Source organism: Lolium rigidum, chromosome 4 (assembly GCF_022539505.1).
Source record: "Lolium rigidum isolate FL_2022 chromosome 4, APGP_CSIRO_Lrig_0.1, whole genome shotgun sequence".
In the NCBI taxonomy this organism is placed as follows: domain Eukaryota; kingdom Viridiplantae; phylum Streptophyta; class Magnoliopsida; order Poales; family Poaceae; genus Lolium; species Lolium rigidum.
Genome location: NC_061511.1, coordinates 151,335,339 through 151,358,518, shown reverse-complemented (window position 1 = coordinate 151,358,518; position 23,180 = coordinate 151,335,339). Strand labels below are relative to the sequence as shown.

The 23,180-nt window shown below is 46.0% G+C and overlaps 1 protein-coding gene and 1 pseudogene across 1 annotated transcript; both read right to left on the bottom strand.

Moving 5' to 3' along the window:
- Positions 1-2,585: 2,585 nt before the first annotated feature.
- LOC124708612 (mitochondrial inner membrane protein OXA1-like) lies at positions 2,586-7,885 on the bottom strand. The gene is made up of 9 exons (XM_047240294.1): positions 7,450-7,885; positions 7,258-7,348; positions 6,438-6,479; positions 6,231-6,289; positions 5,873-5,948; positions 5,636-5,767; positions 5,157-5,264; positions 3,549-3,603; positions 2,586-3,435 (listed from the first exon to the last, which is right to left on the bottom strand). Exons 1-9 carry the CDS (start codon positions 7,875-7,877, stop codon positions 3,185-3,187), a joined length of 1,242 nt encoding a protein of 413 aa, XP_047096250.1. The 5' UTR covers positions 7,878-7,885; the 3' UTR covers positions 2,586-3,184.
- Positions 7,886-14,359: 6,474 nt separating this feature from the next.
- Positions 14,360-20,110, bottom strand: LOC124649829 (annotated as a pseudogene).
- Positions 20,111-23,180: the final 3,070 nt, after the last annotated feature.

Genomic DNA, 23,180 nt, shown 5'->3' with positions numbered 1-23,180 from the left:
CAATGTGTTTCTCAAAGAAATATCTAGAAATTTGAATATTAACTTTAGTTCTTTGACAATTTCAGGGAGTGAACAAAAGGCGAAGTGGATTGGGGGTTTCTCCACCTTAAAGGCTAAAGCCTTGTCCGGTTACCTCGAATTGAAGGGGATTAAGCGGTATAAAATCTCTTGCAAGTAAAAATTCCCTCCAATACTCTCAATGACCCTATCAAATTTCTCCTAGTTTAAACCGTCCATTTAAAGAAATATTATTTTTTGTGAGATTTGGCCCAAAATTTGATGAAACCCGGACGCCACATCATCACTGCCCTGTAGGCTATGGCCGTCAGATTTACTTACGTGAGTAGTTTCTGCAATAAAGACATCAATAATGAGTGGTTTCTGCAATTTTCTTGTTGGATTTGCTAATGCGGGCTGACCGTAAGTTAGGCGAAGGAGGGTGAATTTCACCTTTCGATCAGCTTGGAGAACCGAAGTGCAGCAGGCGATGTCTCTCAGAAAACAGGGATTTAAGAGCATCTCTATTCGCGTCCGCCAAACCGTCCCCAAACAGCGCCAAATTAAGTGTTTGGGGGACGTGTTTCGTTCGTGTCGCCTTTGGGAAACGTCCCTCCCCAACCGCGTCCTTCAAACATCGCCTCCGAACATTAAAATGCTTTTTTTTGTTTTAATAGATAAAAGAAAACTCTGTACTAATATTCAAATCGGTGGAACATAAACAAATTACATATAAAAACTTCGAAAAAACATAATCAAATTACATACAAATTTTTTAAACCTCTTCTTCTTCTTCTTCTTCTTCTTCTTTGATGACCATGCCTCGTCGTCCTCATCACGGTGGCGCTTCCTGCTCATCCTCTTCCGAAGAGGCGGTGTCGGTCGACGCGTCGGAGGAACTTGTGTCCTCCTCGTCGTCAACGGTGCTCGCCGGCTGCGCCTTGGCCTTTGCTTTCTGTGTCCGCCTCCGCCTTCGCTCTGGCCGCCGCCGCCATCGCCTCCTCAGACCCTTCCTCCTCTGCCTCCTCCACGGCCTGCCATTCCTCCGCGCTGTCAAGTGGCGACGGGGAATCATCGCCACTGCTGGGCGTCCGAATTCTGTCCCACCAATGGTGTCATCCTGGAGACTTGCCCTCGCTGTCGGTGTCTGATGGAAGCCCAGAGAGGTCACGCATTGTGAGAAGTTTGGATGAATGGCGGCCGGTTGAAGATCCGAAAGCGCCTACGTACTATTGATCGCGGACGAACAGTGGCGCAGAAGTCCGATTGCTCTTCCGAGGAGTCCGCGTTCCATTTCGGCGGTTGGCGCGTCGATCGATGCGGTTGCCAATGCGATGGTTCCCTTTTCCGGCAACTGCACTGTCGCTACGTAGGCGGCGGTTGAGCGTCCGAGCCGCTGACGCGTCGGGCCCGCGCCTCCTCGCTTCTTATTTCGTTGTGTCCGGCGTGCCCGGAGCGTCTCTTGTGTATCAGGAACGGGCTCGGAGGCAGGCACCGTATTGGACCGCGCCGGACAAAAAGAGACTTTGAGGCGCGCTGCTAGAAACGTGTCCTAAATCCCCACGATTTGAGTGACGCTAGAGTGGAAATCCTCTAACAACACCGGTTATGCAGCAGGGGGTCAGTAGAGTTGCGTCACTGGACTGACCCGTGGAAGGACCGGACCGGTAGGTGTACGTGTTACCGGTCTTAGACGACTGTGGCAGGTAGGTTGGTGAGGTGTTGAAGAATATGAATTGGTTATGCACTTCTGTACTGGTGTAGATGCACGGAAGCTCTTGGCTGGTTCATCCGTTTGACCATTCTTCTGTTTCACGGTTTCTTTTTCTACACTACCAGGGTTCATTTCTTTTGAGACAAAATAGACTGGCAGCCCTCTAGTTCTAGGTGGTGGCTGGCAGGAAAGAATGCTTCAAATACAAGATTGGGAATGTGCAAATGCAGCTAACCGGGATAGCTCTATCAGATTCTGGCGAGTAGTGAGACTGTCCTTTCATCTAGCTATGCACGCATGTTTGATCCTGCATGTCGTTATTTGATAATAATAACCTAAAATGTACACCATAAACTTCAAGCTATTTAAATAGAAATATTATAATCGTTGAAGATAGAGAAGAACTATCGTGTGAACAGTACAACAAGAATATTTGCAGCATAGCTGGTGAAGTCGTCCGTTGCTTCTGTAACTAACCCATCGGACACAAAAGTGAGCTGATGTATCTGCCTGGCGTTTCACGCTGATCAGGTTTGTAAATTATGAAGTGTCCACATCACATCTCAAAGCAGATGAGCGAACTAATGAACAGGATACCAAACAACAGGTGAATCGTTTACTCTGTCAGGTTGTCAAGACTGTTCTTTTTCCCATTTATATTGCTATTAGTACACAAACTTAAACATGGCTAGTGCAAAAATGAGATAAAGCATCAGGAAGCACAAGGAAAAAAGAAAACATAATTACCAACAACTGAAAGTACATAGAGTTATCGCTTAGCTAGGTCTAAAAAAATCAGGAAGGCACACAAATATAATCACTGGTACACAAAATTTGCCTAGTTGTTTTAGTGGCCGCATGACAAACCACAAGGTAGATGGAACAGATACTTATTCCACGAGCTTATTATTATTTTCCAGGCAAAGTGCACAGCCAGTGTACAGAATACCGTGAGTTGGACATCACATAAGCTCAAGTGCATAAACATAAGGTACAAACATAATCATCTAAACATCTAGTACCATACTGACGTATTCCTGCATTTCCCATCTATAACTGGAAGCATTTGGATACAAGCAATCACCAACCACTTGAAGCCGCTTACTGGCAGCTGACACCACTAAACAAAGATACCTCTCAATGATTTGAACTATTGGTGCCATAGTTTAACCTGTTGTGTCACCGAGGCTCTCCAAAAGTCCAGAGGAACCAGATATTGTCATCTCAGTTTTAGGAAGATGAACACCAAAACCAATTATTGTAAGTTACTGAGGTTTATTAACTATTATGCTAACAAAATCGGTCTTATACACTAAAAAAGGCCACAACAGCCACATGTGATGAAGAAACAGTGACAGCCTCCTCGCGCAAAATCGAATCATAGCACGATATCAGGACTCAGGGCAAATCAAATCTCAACCAACCGCAAGGTCAAAGTGCAAACTCTCATTTAAGCTCCTATGTGCCCATATTTTACCTGTGTTTCCGAGATTTTCCTCTAGATTTCACCTTCTTTTCAAGATTTTTGACCCGGTAGCCAAGAGCAGCAGCATCAGGTTTCTCCAAAGAAGATTGCTGGGCTGCCGTGATAGCTAAAGGTGACTTTGCTGAAGGTATTGCCTTGGATCCACCAAATAAACTGAAAGCTGACTTCAGTGCAGGTGCAGCCTGAGCTTCCAAAGCAGGAAGATTGAACAACTTCCTCACAGCAGGTCGGCGGATAACTGATAAAAATCAAGTATCACACGTCATGAACTATTAGACCATGAAACAGAGCCTAATGCCATAGATCAACCGTTCTTTCCTCAATTCTTAAAAAGGCTTGAACCATACTCACCAATACCATAAACAAGGGAGAACAAGTTTGACGTGATCCAGTAACAGAAAATTCCCTGGAACAAGACAAACGACTAGGAGATTAGGACAATGTTGTGAGTACTGTTGAAGTGGATATATCTAGCTCGCTTGACTAGTCGGGACAATCCAGCCTATCTTTGTTCGCTAAGCATACTAATGGCATGTAGTATTTTTGGTACATTTTAGTTCACATGCCAAAACAGTATTACAGTAGAACCGAGTATCCACCCAAGCCATCAGAAAATAATATATTGTGCTTGCTTGACAAACTTCTAGTACTACCTCATAACTTGAGAACACATATCTGGTGCACCCGAGCTGGTGGTGCACCCAGTGCACCAAATTTTGGTACCCAAGTCTAACAGTTGTCAACAATTCTGAAAAGAAAAGAAAAATGACATGGTGACACAACATCTATCTACCATGCATGGTTTTTAAGGTGTCCACCTTAGAATGCTTAGGCGATACAGCGGCCCCCAGCACCTTAGGTCATTGCCCGCTTTAGGTCCGTTTAGGTGGTAGAGTGCCCAGAGTTTATCTTCTTGAACTTGTTCTGAATTTGGACCGAGGTCTGGTGCACTGGGTGCTCTCCACAAGGCCCGGTGCACCGGATACGTTCCCCTCATGACCTTTACTACTTGCAGATCTCTTAGCACAAACTAAGCAGCAAAATAACAGTATTTGCTACCATTGAACAAAATCTGAAAAGCCATTCCAGACAATCTATCGTATAGCCATCAATTTTATCAGCCACGTGACATGAACCAATGTCTTACGGTCATTTTGATCATTTTCTCAGGCCATAAGATAATCTTATTTTATGCAGTTATATCATAATTAAAAATTTCAGCTACACGAGATAATATGTCTTGCATAGTCATCAATTTTCTAGGTATAAAATATTATGATTCCGAAACTACGAATGAGTTTATTTGTGCTACCTTCTGTTGTGAATTTGTCTGAGACATGAGAGACTAACTAGAGAGGGTGCTGATTGGTTTGTGTTAGATGCTTTCTAGTTATGTCTGGAATGTCTTGTAGTAGTAGTTTCTCGATCTGGTTTGTGGAGTATCTCCATCGCTCTCTGAAGTGCTTCATTGTAAAACTCATAAGCCCATTCACTTTGTTTGGTCCCATTATAAAACCTGGACCACAATGGTATTTGGTCTATAACATTCACAGTGAATTCCTAGCTGATAAAACTAAAGGCATGGCATAGCTTAACAGAAAAGGCAACATATCCCTAATGCTTGTCAATTAAGAAGTAAAAGCTCATTCTTGATGCTTGTCAATTAAGAAGCAACAACAAATTAGTCAAACAATTCAATCTTTGGTTGCTACTAAGGGTGTCAATGCGGGTGGGATGCGGGATGGAGCTTGTTCACACTCTTCATTATTTCTAGCTTGAATCTTGAGTCACTTTTGCCTAAATCATGCGATTGCGGGACTAAAGCGGGACGCTGCTTGACACCCTAGTTGCTATCCCATTTATCCATGTAATTCATTACAGATCATCTCACATAAGATCAGATATACCATCTACATACAGAAACTAAGAAAGAGTAATCATATCTAAATATTGTCATACCTTGGCAAAATTCATTGTGAATGGCACTGTCATAACAGCCATTCCTCTAGAAAATGTCTTCATTTTACCTGCCATAGAATTTCCCTCCATTCCTTCCTGCAAGTTAAGCTGAAATACCACAATATATTTGCTAGATTAGACTGCAATACTGGCAGGTAAATCATCTAGCACAGTCAATGTTTCAAATTCACAACCCGGCCCGCAGTTCAAAATTCTGGATGTTCAGTAAGAAAAAAGGTACCATGAAAGCAGGGTAGTTAACTGGATGCAGTCATAAAGAGTCTGTTTATGTCCATACGTTTTAAAAGTCAATGCACCATTTGACAAGGGTACATGTTTACGCAGGCAAAATGGTATGAAACAGGCCCCTAAATCCTACAACACCAAAAATACAAGAAAGAAGCAGTGGCACGCCAAGTTACATGCACAATGATAGACGTACACACAGACACCACAATCACACTAGACAAATTGCATACCTCTACTGTAGCCAAGAAGGTCAGTCCTGTTAACACTGGAAGAATGTAAAAAGGGTCCGGGGTTGTCAGATCAGTAAACCAAGATAATCCACCTCCATTCAATGAAGGAACTTTCTCAACCATGTTATTTATCTACAATCAGAAAGAAGCAATGTAAGCAATACAATATCTAGTTTTTTTCTTCAAAAGATAGTATAACATAGAACAATCGGAGGGATAGAAAGATGCATTACTCACAGCAAAGAAAAAGCTCATGAACATTGGCCCTTGGATTAGGAGTCCTTTTAGTGGACTAAATGGACTAACACCATGCCTAAAGGAAAATTGCAAAAAGAAGTTAAGAAGAACTGCACAGAGAACTATCTCTAATACATCATGCACCACATAAAAGAGAAAATATGATCATGATGTTGTCAATGGTGCACAATATGTCTCAAAATTTTGAACACATCCATTTAACACGGAAAGAATTCCATTACAAAATCCTAGTGAACATATTTTTAGACCATGGACAGTATATATTAACCAGGAAATGTACAGCTGGTGTCATTGTCATTAAAATCGAGACAAGAATAATGTACTCCAGGTTACATACTTTTTGAAGAGTGCAGTCATTTTATATTTCCCCTCTAGCGCCGATTTCGGATCCGAGCTCTGTATAAAATAAACTTGAAAGGTTAAAGCATTAGCTATATAATGTACCTAACTAAGCGGAAATTAAATTAATGTTCTCCATGCCCTGTTCTCTTATAAGTTGGCAACTACATAGTATATTCTATATAAGAGAAGGACATAATCTCACATCCATTGAATCCTTAATGGCTTCCATCTCTGGTTTTATTGCCTGAAAAGGGTCAAGTTTGAAAGAAAGAAATAATCAGATGGAAACTTTGCATGAACCACAATAAACTACTAAGGTCAAAATAAATAGACTTCTGTTCTGAAAGACCAAAAGAGCAATGAACTAAACTGATACGGTGATAGCATGTGACTTCCTACAGACGTTTTATAAATACAATACCTATTAAAACAATGGGCCAGGCCGTGCTTGAGACAGCCCTACCCAAAAATGCCAACCCCAAGCCTGGAGCAGGCCAACCCGAAGATGCGTGTAAAGAACATTTTTTTTAATTTAAAAATATTTGTTTGTTAATTCTAGGAATACAAAATAGTATTATTGCAATCATTTTTCTAGGAAGCATTTGTGTTTATATCATTTCAAGCTTGCAGGCTGGGCCAGGCTGTGGATGAACAGGTCTAAGAAATAGCATCTACATAATGCATAGAAGGGTTTGCTGATGGGAATGCAGTATTTTGAAGTCCATAAAACGTTTAAAATTACAAATGAGAACTCATTAGCGGTGGTGCAAGGGGCAAGTGTTTGGACAGGACGGACCAGCAGTGCAGTACAATACATCACTAACTGATTTGGGGAACATGTAGCCACTCTGATAAAACACTCAGCTCATGCGTTAGTCTGGTCGTGTAGGGAATGAAGTGGTTACATATTCCCCAAATGACACTTACATGCCGCGTAGATTTTGACCCATACATACACTAACACATCAAGCGAACAAAGGGGCTAGAAAAATGCACGGTGAATCACACTGCGAGTACTTTACATTTAGCTTCTGCGTGGACTTGAGCTGGTTCACCAGCACTGGGATCGTCGCGCTCCGGATCAGCACCGTCGTTATCGCAATACAAGCCCACCTGACCATAACATCCCACATGAGAGGCGAGCAGGAGCAAACCAATCACACGATCCAAGGAAACAGATCCCGGACCTCAGAAGCTGCATCACGAAAGCTTACCAGTTCAGCCCGGTGAAGGTATGCACGTAATCAATGAGGTACTGCAGCGCGGCGACGGGGTAGAATGAGTCGACGGCTGCGGCGGCCACCTCCCCCGGGAACGGCGCCGGCAGGCCCGGCACCGCCGCAGCCGCGGCGTCTGCAAGGACGCTCGCAGCAGCATCAACCTCTCCGTCGGGGGCGGCGGAGGAGAAGCTGCGGCGCGGTAGACCCGAGTGGTGGAGGGAGAAGGGGAGGAGGTGATTCAGGGTTCGGGCAGCTCTGGAAGCGGGCGGGAGGAATGGCGGGAGCGGCAGCGGCTGCGAGGGGCTCGGGGGGTCGTCGTCGTTGGAGCGGGAGGAGAGCAGGTGGGGTATGGAGGGGTGGAGGCGGCGGCTGAGGTGGTGGGAGAAGCGGGAGGCGACGCTCCTCCTCGCGGCGAACGCCATGGGGTTCTTTGGGGTGGGTGGCGGCGTGCGGAGGGGATGGACGGCCGGGGGCGAGACGACGGCGAGATGACCGAGGAGTCCGGCGTGGGCTTTCGGCCTGCGGGTGCTGTTGGGCCTGGCCGAGTTATCAGAAGCCTCACTGCCTAGATTTTACACATAGGGTGTGTTTGGTGGGGAGTGCTGTACACCGACCTGGTCGGTGTGTACGGGCCACCGCACACCCCACCGACCAGGCCGGTTGGTTGGGCCGCGGCCCATTAGTAGTAGGTACGTTTTTTTTTCTTTTTTTGCTGTTTCTTTTTTGTTAATATTTTTCTTTTTCAATATCTAACTTTTAAAAAATATATTTCGGAGAACAAATTTTCAAAATCTGTTCAGATTCGAAATTTTGGAAATTTTAAAAATGTTCAGATTTTGATTTTTTTTTTCGAAATTTGAACATTTTTCGAATTTGAACATTTCCAAATTTGAACGCTTTATATATTTGAACGGATTTGAAATTTGAACGCTTTTATAATTTGAACATTTTTGTATTTGAACATTTTTCAAATTTGAACAATTTTTTGTATTTGAACATTTTCAAATTTGAACGGATTTCAGATTTGAACATTTTTTGTATTTCAACGGTTTTAAAATTTGAACGTTTTTAAAATTTGAACATTTTTAAATTTTGAACAGTTTCAATTTTGAAATTTTTCTGAATTTGAAATATTTTCAAATTTGAACAAAAATAAATATAAACAAAAAAGAAACAAAAAAGAAACAAAACAAAAAAAGAAACAAAAAGGAACAGAAAATAAAAAAGGAGAAGGAAAAGAAAAGAAAAAAGAGAAACAGACAACGAAAAAAAGAGGCGAACTGGGCCGACCAGGCCGGCCCATACCGCGCGTGGGGGGTGTGCGGCGCGCGGTAGGCACCGACCTGGTCGGTGTATAGGATTTGTCGTGTTTGGTAGTCTGGGTGAGCTCAGATATTCCCAATCCAACCTAGCTGAAGTGCCTATTTGTTGTTTGTTAGCCGGTTCGGTCCAACTCAGCACTGCTGAGCTCATACGAAAATAGCCTCTCAGCCAGGCCGAGATGAGAAGCTCAAATCGAGCTTCACAGGTCGACCAGGCTGAGCTCGCCCCGCAAAAGACTGTAGCTGGCCGCTGCCCCACACCCCGCACCCTCCAGACCCCCACCCGCTCTCCTCATTTCCCCCCAATCCTCCTCTCGCTCCCCTGGCCGCTACGTTTCTCCTCCCGGGGCGCCACCGCCTGCAACCTCTGCCTCCACGCCTGGACGCGCCGGCGACCTCCACGGGGACGAGGCACTACCTGGGCGCGCCATGGAAATGACGCGCAGCCTGCGAGTGTGTGCGACCAGCCACGGAGTCCTCCGCCGCGCTGGAGATCTCCCTCAGCCCGACGCGCTGGAGATCTCCCTCAGCCCGACGCGCCAGAACTCCGACTCGGCCCGTGCCATGGCCGCCTGCGAGCTCGACCAACCTCCGCCGCGCTGGAGATCCCCTCCGGCCCGACTCGCCCGAGCTCTGCTTCGGCCCGAGCCATGGCCAGCTGAATGCGCCCGAACTCTAGCAGCCTGCGCCCGACGGTTGGCTGCTGCAGCTGCGCGTGGAGGAGCGCCGGGAGGACGAGGCAGCGAGCTGCTGCCGGACTTCACGCGGGCGACGACGAGCTGCTGCTGGCCGGAGCTCCGTCGCCTCGCCGGAGCTGAGGGAGCTGGTCTAGGGACCCGATTGTTTTTCTTTTTCTTTTTAGAGGAACCTGATTGCTTTTTATTTTGTATATAGGGATCCGGTTGTGTCTCATTTTTGTAGGCAAGGGTTGTTGTGCAAATTTTATAATTCTCACTACATACGACCCACCAAACAACAGACCCACTCAGCATGTCTCAGTTCGCCCGGGCTACCAAACACACTCAAAAAATCTGAGTCCAACTAAGCTAGGGTCAGCTTGTATGAGTGTAGATAGCTATTCTCTGTTGACCCAGTCTACCAAACACACCCATAGTAAAAAGGGAAAATTTGCTACAGGACACCGTTATTTTCTGGCGTTTGCCAAAACACACTGCTCGATTGTTTCTTTGCCAGGTACCATTACAATATTGGCTCAAAAAAAAGGAAAAACCAGTCCCCACAAAAAAAAAAACATACTCCTCGATATTGGCTCTATTATTTCCAAAGTCTCCAAATTTTCATTGATACACAATTGTAATGCAAATAGTAGTGCAATTTTTCGTCAATGCATGGTGATCACTTTAGCATCGATGCTACATCTCATTCATTTATCCACTTGATTTATTCTGAGAGGCCTGGACGTGTTATACTCGTCGGTAGCGAATGCGTGGTCGATGCGGAGCAGCTCGTCGGGGCGCGCGCGATTAGCGAGCAACTCTGTCACGAGCGCGGTGTCTAGAAGCCATTTATTTATACTGACTATCAAGTATGCACATTCTTTTTTTTAGGTTCATAATTAATTATTCTTATATCATGCATTGGATGAGTTAGTCCATATTTATATTATTTAAATGCATCATTAGATTCTAATAAAAACATAGAATATGCTCAAAATTAAAATTAAAGATTAAATTCAAATTTACTTGAGGTAAATTATTAAAAAAATAGAATTTTATATGATTTTACAATACGATGTTGTTGACAAGAAAATGATACTACATATCTCCATACCGACAACTTGCCCATGACCTCTCCGCTCCACATCTCTTGGACAAGGAGGGACCTCGCTGACAACCGCGTCAATTCTGGTAGCGGCCGAGCGGCGGGAGGAGGCTGGCCAACCTCGAGCCCGCCCGTGTAGATAGTGAGCTCCACGCGTTGACTGGAACTACGGGTTGAGGAGCTCTCGTGCAGGTAGGGGAGTCTCGCTGGCGGTGGGGAGTCGCGAGGGGCGGTTGGCGGCGAGAAATATCGTCTTGCAGAGTTGCCGGGGCGGTAGATAAGGAGGTGAGGATTTTATTTTATTTTTAGAGAGGCGAAAATTTTCAAAAAGCCCCACAATAGAAAATATGTCCAACATGTGTCCTTGGATCATTTTCATCATGCCATGTCACCCAAATAGCAGGCTTCACTAGTCAGAATCGTCGTTAGCATGGCTAAACATAGCATTCAGTTTTTTGCGAAAAAACGTGACTCAAAGATGGTGGTTTTCCACAAAACGAAATTGTGGTGGTGTTTTTTTAAATGATCAAATTATGGTGGTTTTTGTAATTTTTTTGGATTATGATGATTCGTTTCATAGTTATTTGCAAGATTTGCAACATTAAGAATTAGTCTTGGTTGTGAACCTTATTGGGGTATAACTGTATAAGCATTCTCTTTTGTCTGGGTTCACTGATGGTTAGTCTTCCATTGGAAATTGATTACACTGGAGTTCGTGTCGGAGCCCGAATTGAAGATCGGATATGTCCCATCCGTTTTGAGTCAGAAATTCAGAATCGAAGTAACTATGGTAACTGTTTGTCAAATGGACAGTGTCCGTGGCTGGCTCATATTGCGTGTAATCCACGCAGGCCTTGAATATACAGTACGTACGCCGAACTCAACTCGGTTTCGTCGCAACTCCAATCCAGTTTTAGACTCAGCCAGACAGGAATACGAGTTAGGACTTAGGAGTATGTCCGTATCCGTTTGGTTTCCGGGTCCGACACCAACACCACGAGTGCACGGGACGGGACACGGGATCCTCCACAAATAAGTAGCAACCATCCCCAGTTCATCTCGACATCTCCAGTTTCCTTGCACCCTAGCTCTGCTCCAGTCCATCACCAGTTCGCTTCATCGGCAAGGCGTCGTCATGCCGATGATTGGAGGACGGGGCGTCACTGCAGCCGATCGCCGGCGCCGCGCCTACGACATGCTGGACTCCGCCTACCCAGCTGACCGAGGCTACGCTCAGCGGTGGTGCGAGCAGGCGCGAGCGATGTACAAGGCCGACGGCGACATGAAGGAGGCGCGCTCGGATGCAGCAGGGTCGCCGACTACGCCTCCATCTACAAAGCGTGGATTGCCATGGAGCTTCGCGACGGCAACGTCGACGCCGCCAGGGGCCTGTTCCTCGAGTGGGGCCGCCGCATATACGCCGGCGAGGACAACAGCGGCGTCAACTTCTGGTGCATGTTCATCAACTTCGAGGTCTGGAACGGAGGCGCCAACCTCGCGCGAGCCGTCGCCAGGGCGGCCGCGGAGGCCTGCCCCAGCGATCCCACCATCTACGCCAAGAGCCTCAAGGTGGAGCTGCTCTTCAGGCACGGCGACCGCGTGCTCGCCCACAATCTCGACAGCTTCGCCATGGACGTCGACTGCAAGGATTGGCTGCTTCATTACCAGGTGGGAGCTTGCCACGGCGACTCTAACGCCAAACAGCTCGGCGGCGGCTTCTTCCTGCGCAAGTTGTGCCGCGGCATCAGGCGGCTCGTGCAGCCACATAGATTCCGGCCGCTTCATGCACCATCCACAACGACAAGCATCTCCATGTAGATCATTGACCCGTCCCTCCCTATTTGCCGTGTAATCTCCGAAATCCCCAAATTTGTATTGATACATAGTTGTATTGTAAACAGCAGTGCAATTTAACGTTAATGCATGGTGATCACTTCAGCATCGATGCTACATCTCCTTCATGGGAAAATATATTATGTGTCCCTCATGCGGCGGTTAGGTTAAGATGTGCGCATCTTCAGAGCATCTTCCCTCAACAGGCGCGTCAAAATGTGTGGGCTAAAATAACCCGCCAAAATGCAGCGCGAATCTCCAGCAAGAAAAAGCGGTGCAGGCTAAAAATTTTGCCGCGCGCGGGCATTTGCGCCATCCTAGACGCTAAAGCTGGCGCGCCGCTTCCAACACGCGCTATAAAACGCGACGCGCGCATCCAACCGCCAGGAACATTCAGCTGCGCGTGGCTTCCCCACCTCTCCACCTCGCTCTGTGTGTCGCTCCATCTGAAACATGAACCTTTCGCTCGTTGGGGGCTCCACCTCGCTCGCGCGCCGCTCCGCCTCCGCGCCACCGTGATGCCTCCCCGCCGTCGCTCGAGCTCCGGCTACCGCGGCGCCCGCGCGCGTCCGAACGGGGTGTTCTACTCCGAGATCCGGAGAGGCGACGAGCGCATCGGGCTCAGGAGTTCGAGACGGCGCACGAGGCGGCGCGCGCGTACGCAGTCGCCTGGCAGCTCGGCCGCTCCTGCCGCTCCATGAACTTCGACGATGTCTGGACACGGCAGCAGGCGGAAGCCCTCGCGTCGCCGCCGCCGACCGTCAAGCGCGATGGGAGGCAGCGCCAGCGCGAGCTCGAGCAACGCCTCGCCGTCGCCGAGCGGGACGAGCGCATGTGCCTTGAGTGGGTGTGGCGCTTCCCGGAAGACGTGGCTACGGAGGTCGCCTTCTACGCTGAGAAGGAAGAGGCGAAGGCGACGATGAAGCGCGACCGGGAAGCGAGGAGGACGAAGAAGGAGGCGAAGAAGAAGAAGGAGGAGAAGGCCATGAAGAAGGAGGAGAGGTAGAATGGCACCGGTCCGTCGACGACCACCGTCGACTCTTCCTCCTCCTCCTTCGAGTGGACATCGACTTTGATGTCATCGACAACGCCCAACTCCTCCGACTTCGACTGTGATTTTGAGAGTAGTGTAGTCTAATTTTTAATAAATTTGGTTGTAGCAAATGTGGGTTGAACTTTGCAATATATTTATATTTTTAGTTTATTTTTACAGTGTTTGGTCTATTTATGTATGCAATTGTGTAAACATGTTGTTTCTAGCACGGCATTTTAGCGTATCTGCAAAAGGACGAATTCAGCGCTGCATTTTAGTGCGGCGGTTTACAGGACCCGGTGAAGCTCACGCCGACACCGCTCTCTGTATCCGGATCGAGCGCGCTGCAAACAACTTTTACAGCGCTAAATTTGTATCCGGATCAAACGCACTGCAAACGACTTTTACAGCACCAACACCAATTTTAGAGGCTCTGTTGAAGATGCTCTAACCAGTCCGATAAGAATTCTTTTTCGCTCCCTCAAAAAAAAAGAATACTTTTTCGCGAATGGCAGTCTGATAAGTATTCAATTTCTTGATGCTATGAAGTTGTCAAAAAAGAATCCATACCATGTTACAAAACAAGAATACAAAATGACAAACCCACGCTTCAAATATACTACTGTAGTAGATCATTACATTCACGTAAACGCAGTTAAAATGCAAGACCACGTCCTCAGTTTCTCGGATAGTCGGGTGATGGGGCTCCTCCACACACACACCCATCAAAAATTTCATTTCATGAAATAGTTGCTCAAAAGGAAGACATAAAACGCAGTGTTGTAAATTATAACTAAGATATGCCGCTATGCCTATATTCTGCTAAATGGACAGCCACTGTAATCCTAGAATTGCAGCCTAACTAACAGGAGTCAGATAAAGCATAAGGGGAAGATTGCTGCCCCAAGGAGCTAATGTGTAGGATGTGTGGTAAGCCGGGACTGTATCTACATTTAACTGTCTTTGGTCGATTTCTTGTCAGCCTTGTCGCTGTGAATGCTAGCATCAGAAGATTTCTTTGTCTCCGGGCAAACTGGTTCTTCCTGTTCTTTGACAGGAGACGGGGCTTCTCCAGCAGTTGGCCCATTTTGTCCATCACAAGAGGAACACCTTTGTTTTATTAAGGGTGCACCAAATAGTACTTTCTGCACAGCTGGCTGTTCGAGAGCTGCAAGCAACGAATGTGTGTTTTGTATATGTCAGGCAAAACAGAAATAAGACCAAACTAATTGCAAATTACAAGGAACCTGTGGCAGGGCCCACCTATCCTTTCTGCAAGACTTAGAGAACTCCATGTGACGAAGAAACAAGAAATCGCCTGGATAGAAGATAGATTCAGAGACGTTTTAGTGATGCCATCCGTAGGGATTGATGAACAATGAGCTGATAATGGTTTTTTTTTAATTTGATAAACAGGAAACTAACATAAGAAAGCAGGGAAAGAACCAGCATGTTTAGATGCTTACTTCCAATATCTGGAATACTTAGTTATTTGAATTCAATCTTTTGACCTCCACATAGGCAGTAAGAGTAGATGTACCGTAATGCACTATTGGATAAAGAGCTCCCGCACTAGCTCCTAACATGGTAATAAACCTAAAAGCTATACATCGGTTGGAGTTATTAATGCAGCACTAGTGAGTTCCATCATACATGCACCAGCCAGTTCATCCAAGAGCTTAAGAAGTTGAGTGGATTTTTTATTTCTATTTGTATTAACATACCAAAAGATAGGAACATATATACATATGTAAGAGAAAAAGAACAATTATATTTTCTTTCTGTTCTTGAAACCTAAGGTATATTACAAAAAAAAAAAAATTAAGCTGGTTTACATGGGAGTGGGGGGCAATATTTTCAAATGTATAAGTACTATTTTTATACCTGCACAGGTACTCAAACCAACAGGTGCATATGACCATAAAACGTATGCAAGCCCATATTTTGATGGCGTTAGGTTAAACTCAATCATATTTTGATAAGAAAAGATTTCAAGTGTGACCAAGTGCTCCAGAATACCTGAGGAAGGCTTGCTGTATACACCATAGACAGAAGAGATATTACTCTCTGAACCCCTTTTACTTTGTCAATCGGGCCAGAGCATCCTTTACATTTCCTTACAGTACTGTACTTCAGCTAGAAGCCAAAAAAATCTTATTAGCTATCCCTCAGTTGGGAACTGCAAAGCATCCATGGTTCCAGCATTTATCTTTCACCAACAATTAGTTAAATAATATATAGGTTATGTGATACAAAATTGATTTGTCAGGGAGTGATTTTAAATATAAATCCAACAGTGTAGATTTGTATTACTCTCTCTGGCCCCATTTAACTGACGCAGCCCTCATACATTTAAATACTATATGTCCAGTTTACATTGGTGTCAATTAATTATTTTACTTTAACTGACCAAAGGTAAATCTAAAAATGTGGACTGCCTTGCATTTCGAAATGAACAGTTAACACTGAATCTGATCAAGAACACTGAATCTGACAAAGAAATTTTAACAAACATGAGAGCAAAGATGCCATAAGATGCTTACACTAACATAAATAAATCCAAATTTATTAAAGAAACTAGAAAGGGGTCTTAAAAGAAAAAAAAAGGGAACAAAGAAGAAGAGAGTGACTATAAACAAAAATGCCATCAAATTAGCAAAGTTCAGCAGTGCAAACTTCCAAAAGAATTGTGCATCTAGTGTACACTACTTCGTTTGAATGTTATTAATGCATCTGAAATTACACAGAGCAAGCTGCACAAGAAGTCAAATAATGCAGCATACACACCAACTTAAAAGTAATGGGTGATGAACTGATGGCATAATACAAGAAGACTGTAAGTAGACCTTCAAGGTTCATGTCAAACAAGTTTTAAAAGGAGAGATTTCTGGTCAAACAATTACATCCATGCATTAAAGCGCTAAAATAACTCAAAACTGCAGATCAAATCCATTACATGTACAAAACGTGGGAGTTGTGCATAAAACATGCAACTTGGTAAAGTTTTCGGGACTCTTAAGAACCAGACTGTTTACAGCTAATTGATCATAATTCATGTGCACATGACAACAATCATGTGTCTTGGCCAATTACAAACCACTCCAAACCATCAACAGCCAATATATGAACAATCAATCAACAACCAATGCATGGACGACTGAAGCACAATAGGTTGTTAAGTAATATATTAATCAGGTGCTATTTATAAACACTACCACACTTGTAACGTGGTCGCTAATGGATCTAAACTCAAATATGCACCTGGAGAACTTTCAATTCTTGAAATGGTAAAGAGAGGTCACCAGCATGCAGCAACAAAATCGTCTCAAAGATCCAGTGCTAATGCATCTTACATAATAGCAAGTTACTGCAAAGAAAGCTAAAGAAATACATTTATTCATAAACAGAACTATAATAAGCAGACACATAAAACAGAAAGGAAGAAAAAAATGTTTTCCATCTACACTCCAGCTTTGTTCACTTAGCAAACACCAGTGGCACTACTCATAAGTTCAAATTATATATTTATAGTTAAGAGACCAAAATATCTTATGCAAACAGTATACAGTGGGAGCATTGACGAGCTAAATAAAATAAAATGAGCAAATGTTTGAAGCATGCAACCAATGGGATCTCAAAATTTATAGCACAATACACAAGAATATACTTAGATCAGAAGAAACTGTAAAAATACCTCTGACGTAAGAATGATGAACAGAGATGTCATCATAGGAAACATGCAGAAAGCATCAGGGGTCGTCAGATCAGTAAACCAGAATGCTCCACCCCTTTTAGAGATGGGACATTCTCAACCATGTTTGATATCTAGAAGCATGAGAAGAGAATGAAATAGTCTGTGAAAACAGAAACAATCAATGTGCCTGTTGTGGCAATGGAAGGTACCAAAATTTAGCTAAGCAGATGAAGACAGCTTACAGCAATGTGAAGAGTTATTAAGGTATAGGGCGTCACTGCTAGTGGAAGATATACTACAACACCTATCCTGTGTGAACAAAGGAAAGCATTTAGATCATAGAGAAACAAGTAGGAGCGAAAGAAAGATAGGTGTTGTTTATAGCATAAGGTTGAACTTGTCAGCCAAAGGGAATTTTGCTCAGCTCAATACTTAAGCACAGAAATAAGAGGAAATAATTTGGAAGGGGAAATGCCAGATAAGCTACACAGCAACATGAACTATTATTATGTTGGCTAGTGCAAGGCACACACACCATGGCACCATAGGATTATTTAGGCAAATTAAGAAGTAACGAGTTGGCTTAGTAACACTTCAGATATGCATGTAGACACTATGTTTTCGTAGCAAATAGGCAATGTGGTTAAGGATATTATTTGGCTGAACTGTCCAGCAAAAGTGACCCAATTGGCTAAAGGAGGTATATGGACGCTATGCAACTACAAAAGAATTTCACTGTAACAACACAATCTTTTTCTTTTGAATGCAAGAACACACAAAAAAAAGGCCCCCACTAAGTTTTCACTTTTACATGTTTAACTTATATATGAGGGAGGATTTCAACTTTATGGAGCCATGGCTTTATCTGTGTTACCGTTGGATGCATTTGTGTCTGCCTAAGATGTGTGATAATTTATCTAAGTAAGACTGACAGAGTCTACAGTTTTTTAGTTGGTACAGTTTTTAAAGAAATGTTGGGCTACACAGCCCCCAATGGAGACAGGTTTTACATTTGTTAAACTGTGTTGCCTGTTAGGCTTCAAACTTTGTTTACACTTCCTTACTTGATGAACCATAAATCACCATGATTGGTACTCTCCCACATTGCTTAAGTGAGTTCTCATTTCATAGACTGCTCCATGTTCATATGATCACCGTTTGTACAGAAACAACAAAATTAGCACCCATCGCATCCTTGGAACACGCTTAATAGTTTCAAAATATATACATAAGTAAGCAAGCATATTGCATACTTTTTTAGTGAAGACCATACAACACGCTCAGCTTCTTCTCTTGATGCATCATCCTTAGCCTGCAGCAGATAATTATGTAGAGTTAACTTCTTGACAACAGAAAAAAGAATAGGAGCACAAAAAAATCTAAGAGTGTTTCACTTCTCTTGATGCAGGGATCATGAATAATATCAAGATACTTACATTGTTCAATAACTTGCTAGTTTGTTGCACCTCCTGACGCATCTCCTATGTAAGGTTGAAGCATGGAAAAGAGTAGGGTTTAAGCCTATGATCAAAACATAACTCTTCAAAATGTGCAAAAGTTCAATTTTATTTGAGTTAGCTCTGCAGTAAGTTAGAGCATGTTTGCAATGTACACGATTTCTGCAAGAATTCCATACAAAACAACTGATATCCTACATGATACTGGAAAAATTCTAACATTTAAAACAGGGCATTGACGAGTTAACATGATCAATCAATTATTTTAATGGGATCTGCCTAACACACATTTACTCGTTGATAATCCTTTTCCAGTTACTCAGGGATATTTAATTCAGAGCAAGCATTTACTGGTGAATAATGCATATATGCTGATGTGTGGTGAACGGGTTTTGAATCGTGGTCATGAGGGTCTACAAAAGGTGCTGTTTACAAACTAAACCTACCACTTTGTAGTTGTTGGATGAAAAAACCCGTGCAAGGAATGTCAACTTTGCACACAGAAAGTTGGTCTAATTCTCGCAACCAAAAGATGAAGTAATATCTAACTTATAACTAACTGGATACATGCAACTACGAACTATACAATGTATAAACCTGCTTGCTTATGGCAATTTGTTCTAAAATTCAACGGAAGCAAGAAACATGGGTATTTTGAATTGTCCCCTTGTAGTTGTGGGTCAGCATAAAGGTGTAATTTAATGCTTAAACCCATCACTTTGTAGTTTCTGGATGAAACATTATTGAACTCCATACAATAAATAGTACTAAGTTCCCATGCATAAAGCTTCATTGATGGAGTAACTAACTGGGCACATACAGCTACTGACTAGGCCTACTTATAAGTTATAACGCCCAGTAACAGTATACATAAGCTCTTCTGATGCATCAGAATAAAAGTAAACCAAACCGAGGAACATAGGTAATTCCTTGCAATATCTTACATATAACTGTTTCCTGGCAAGCATCCACAATGTGAACGACACAGACCGTAGCAACACCGTGGACAGAGCAATAGAAATCCACCTGTAGTGAAAAAAAAAATGAGGAACATAATGTACTCCGGAGACAAAAATTCCAAGGACACGGTGAAGGGCACAAAATCCTCAAACCCCTAAACCCTGACCAGTTCAGACCGGTGAAGGAATGGACCCCGTCGATGAGATGCTGCACCGCCGCGACGGCCATCGACGAGTCCTCCGCCGCCCGCGCCACCTCGCCAGGGAAGCTCGCCGCGGGCGCCGCGGCATGGGCGGCATCGGCGAGGACGTCGGTGAAGTCGCGGGAGGAGGAGGAGGAGAAGCTGCGGCGGGGTGACCCGGGGAGGAGGTGGAGACCGAATGGGGGGTGGTTTAGGGTTTGGGCTGTCCCGCAAGGGGCGAGCGCGAAGTGAAACGACCGAGGTGCGGGCTGGGGTGGAAGGGGCGGTGGTTTTCGGGGCTCGCCGGTGGAGTTAGATGGAAGAAGCTGGTGGGTAGACGGACAGAGGCGGCGGGTGAGGAGACCGGAGAGGCCGCGGGAAGCGAGGTTTCTCCTCGCGGCGGCGGCGAACGCCATTGCCGCTCTGACAGCGGTATCTGAAGGAAATTACTGCTGTAGTTCTTCCGTCAGGAACTCTTTTCTTTTTTGACACGACCAGTTTTTGTTACACTAATAAAAAATAACTAGTTTCACGGAAAACCAAAACTGATCATAGGTACATATGCACCTGGTATGTATAAAACATATTTCAAAAAGTAAAAAAATTTAGGAAAAAAATTTAGCATGTAGAGGGACATGTTCTATGTGTACACATAAAGTTTCACGTAAAACCAACAATTTTTGTACCATGTGTAAAAAAGACAAATAATGCCTCGAGAAATAGACTATTTTAACACCAAAAATTTGTCTTTTTAGTACAGGGCACAAAATATATCGGTTTTTGCTGAAACAACTTTGTGAACATGTAACATGTCAAGGTATACACGAGGCATTTTTGTTTTTATTTTTTTAACATTTGGAAATATGTTTAATATGTATTTCAAATAAAGGGTGCATATGCACCCGGGTGCAGAAACACTCTGTCCGTAGTTTCATGCTTATAATTGGTCACTATTCAAATTTCAAGAGGTGTAGATCTTTTGCCCCACCTTTCATCTTTTTTTCGGGAAGATATATTAAGATAGAAGAGAGTTTACAAACTATGTTCTCCGATTTATCATCCTTTTCTATGTAACCGATAGTTCGCCATTAGAGCATCTCCAGTCGCGTCCCCCAAACCGTTCCCCAAAGGGATTTGGGGCGCACCGGACAGAAAATGCGTTCCAGCCGCGTCCCCCAAAGCCCTTTTTTTGTCCGGCGCGCCTCGATACGGTGTCCGGCGCCCCGAGCCCGTCCGCGTCCCACAGGGGACGCACCGGGGACGCACCGGGGACGCCAGACACAACGAAAAACGAGGCGAACCGACGCGGGCCCGACCCGTCAGCGGCACAGGGAAAATTCGTCTCACACTCCCGCCAAATCCCGCCGCTCCCGCCAAATCCCGCCTATACCGCCGCGCATTTCAGACCTCCCAAAACATATCCCGCCGCCGATTCATTTCTCCTATCCCGCCGATTTGTTTCTCCCTCCCGCTGTCCACCCACCGTCCACCCGCCGGCGCTACCCTCTCCACATGGCGCCGCCGACAGCCCCCAAAAAGATGGCGAAGAAAGCGGCCAAGAAGCCGCCGGGCAATGGGACGAAAGGGGCGACAGCGCGCCGTTCGCGAGGCCGCGGAAGGCGCCGGCTTTGAAGAAGAAGCCTCGAAGGATGGACCGACGATCAATGGCAGCAAGATTGCTCCGCGCCGGAAGCTATCGACGGCGGAGCGGAAAGGACGGAGGGCGGCGGAGGCCGGAGAAGAAGGCTCGGCGGCGCGCCGCGCACCGGCACATAATGGCCGGGTGTATCGCCGCCACCAACGCGAGCCCATATAGTACGAACGTGCCGGTGTACGTTTCGGGAGTCTTCTCTCCGTCGTCATCTGCCTTCTACAACGACGGCCCCTCCGACACTCCCGGGTGCGTGACGCCTAACTTGTCGCCGCACTACCAGGATGCGCTGCCGCACGGCGGCTTCAACCCCAACAACCTCTACTCCCCGGCGTACGAGCAGCGCGAGCCAGGACCCGGTCCGGACGGCAGCCCTTTCACCGGCCGCAGGGGTCCGCTCGAATACGACGGCGCCGGTGCTGAGGAGGACGACGGGGTTGAGGAGGAGGACGACGAGGAAGAGGACGGGGTGGAGGACGACGAGGAGGACGACGATGAGGACGAAGAGGGCGGCGAGGAAGAGGACGACGAGGGTGCCGGTGACGATGATCTCGTGGAGGTAGACGCGGACGGCGTGAGGACGAAGAAGAAGAAGAAGGCATCGGGCACACGAGGCCCGAAGTGGACGGTTCTGGAAGATCTTTGTTTGTGCGAGTCGTGGGCGACGGTGAGCCATGACTCCATCATCGGCGCCAACCAAAAAAGCGGGAAGTATTGGGCGAGGATCAAGGCCGAGTTCGATGAGCGCAAGCCGATCAACGGCGACTACCGGAAAGTGCCAATGAAGAGGAGCCGGAAGGCAATGTCGACGCGATGGGCCATCATCCGGGCGTCGGTGAACTCCTTCCATGGGTACCATCGGGACTTAGAGACCGGAGGCGACGGCGGCGCCGACGTCGCCCAACTGGTATGACTCTTTCTTCCATAATCCGTAGCGCCTACATTGTGTTCGATGAAATGACTCTGCTTCCTTTGGTTAGTTTGATAGGGCCATGGATATGTACTCGAGGCACTCGGATGGGCATAAGCCGTTCGCGCTGATGCATTGCTATAGGAAGCTCAAAGTGAATGAGAAATGGCGGTTGACGCGCCCGTCGCCGTCCAAGGGGAAGGACGCCATTGATCCGGACGCGCCGCCGGCAACTCTCGACGGGCGTCCCATCGGCAACAAGGCTGCCAAGGCCGCGTTGGCCGACGCTGCGTCGTCCGAGAAGACGCAGGCGTCGATCACGAAATGCCTCGCCGACGTCTCCTCGACCTTTATCTCCCGCGACAAGAAGGCCGACCAAAGGTGGGCCGAGCTGCTCAAGAGGCAAGAGGAGAAGCCGGAGCTCAAGAAACGCAGGGACGACATGTCCCCGCCGAGAACGTCGACGAGGGAATGTCTCCCCGGACGCGAGCGGCGCACAACTTCTTCAAAGGCCAGATCCTCGACGACATCAAAGCCAAAATGGCGGCGGCGGACGCGGCGGCCCCGGCAGCGGCATCGGCGGCGGCGGCGGTGCAGCAAGAGCAGGCTGACGCGTCTTCTACTCGCTACACCTGCGTCGGCCTCTGCGTCGGCGACGGAGCGGACGAACCATGCACAAGCAACGGGCGGATCGCGACGAGGTCATCGTGCTCGACGGGCCTGCGTCGACTCAGGATACGACGCCGTCGCCCAACCCCTTCCCCTTCTTCTAATTTGCATGCACCACCGGTCTGTAGTATGATCGCGCGCCCAGTACTTTGATCGATCGCCGCTACTCTGATCGCGACGAATCGGCGGGAACGCTCTCTTTTGAATGCATCTATTTGAATTTCTGATTGGGG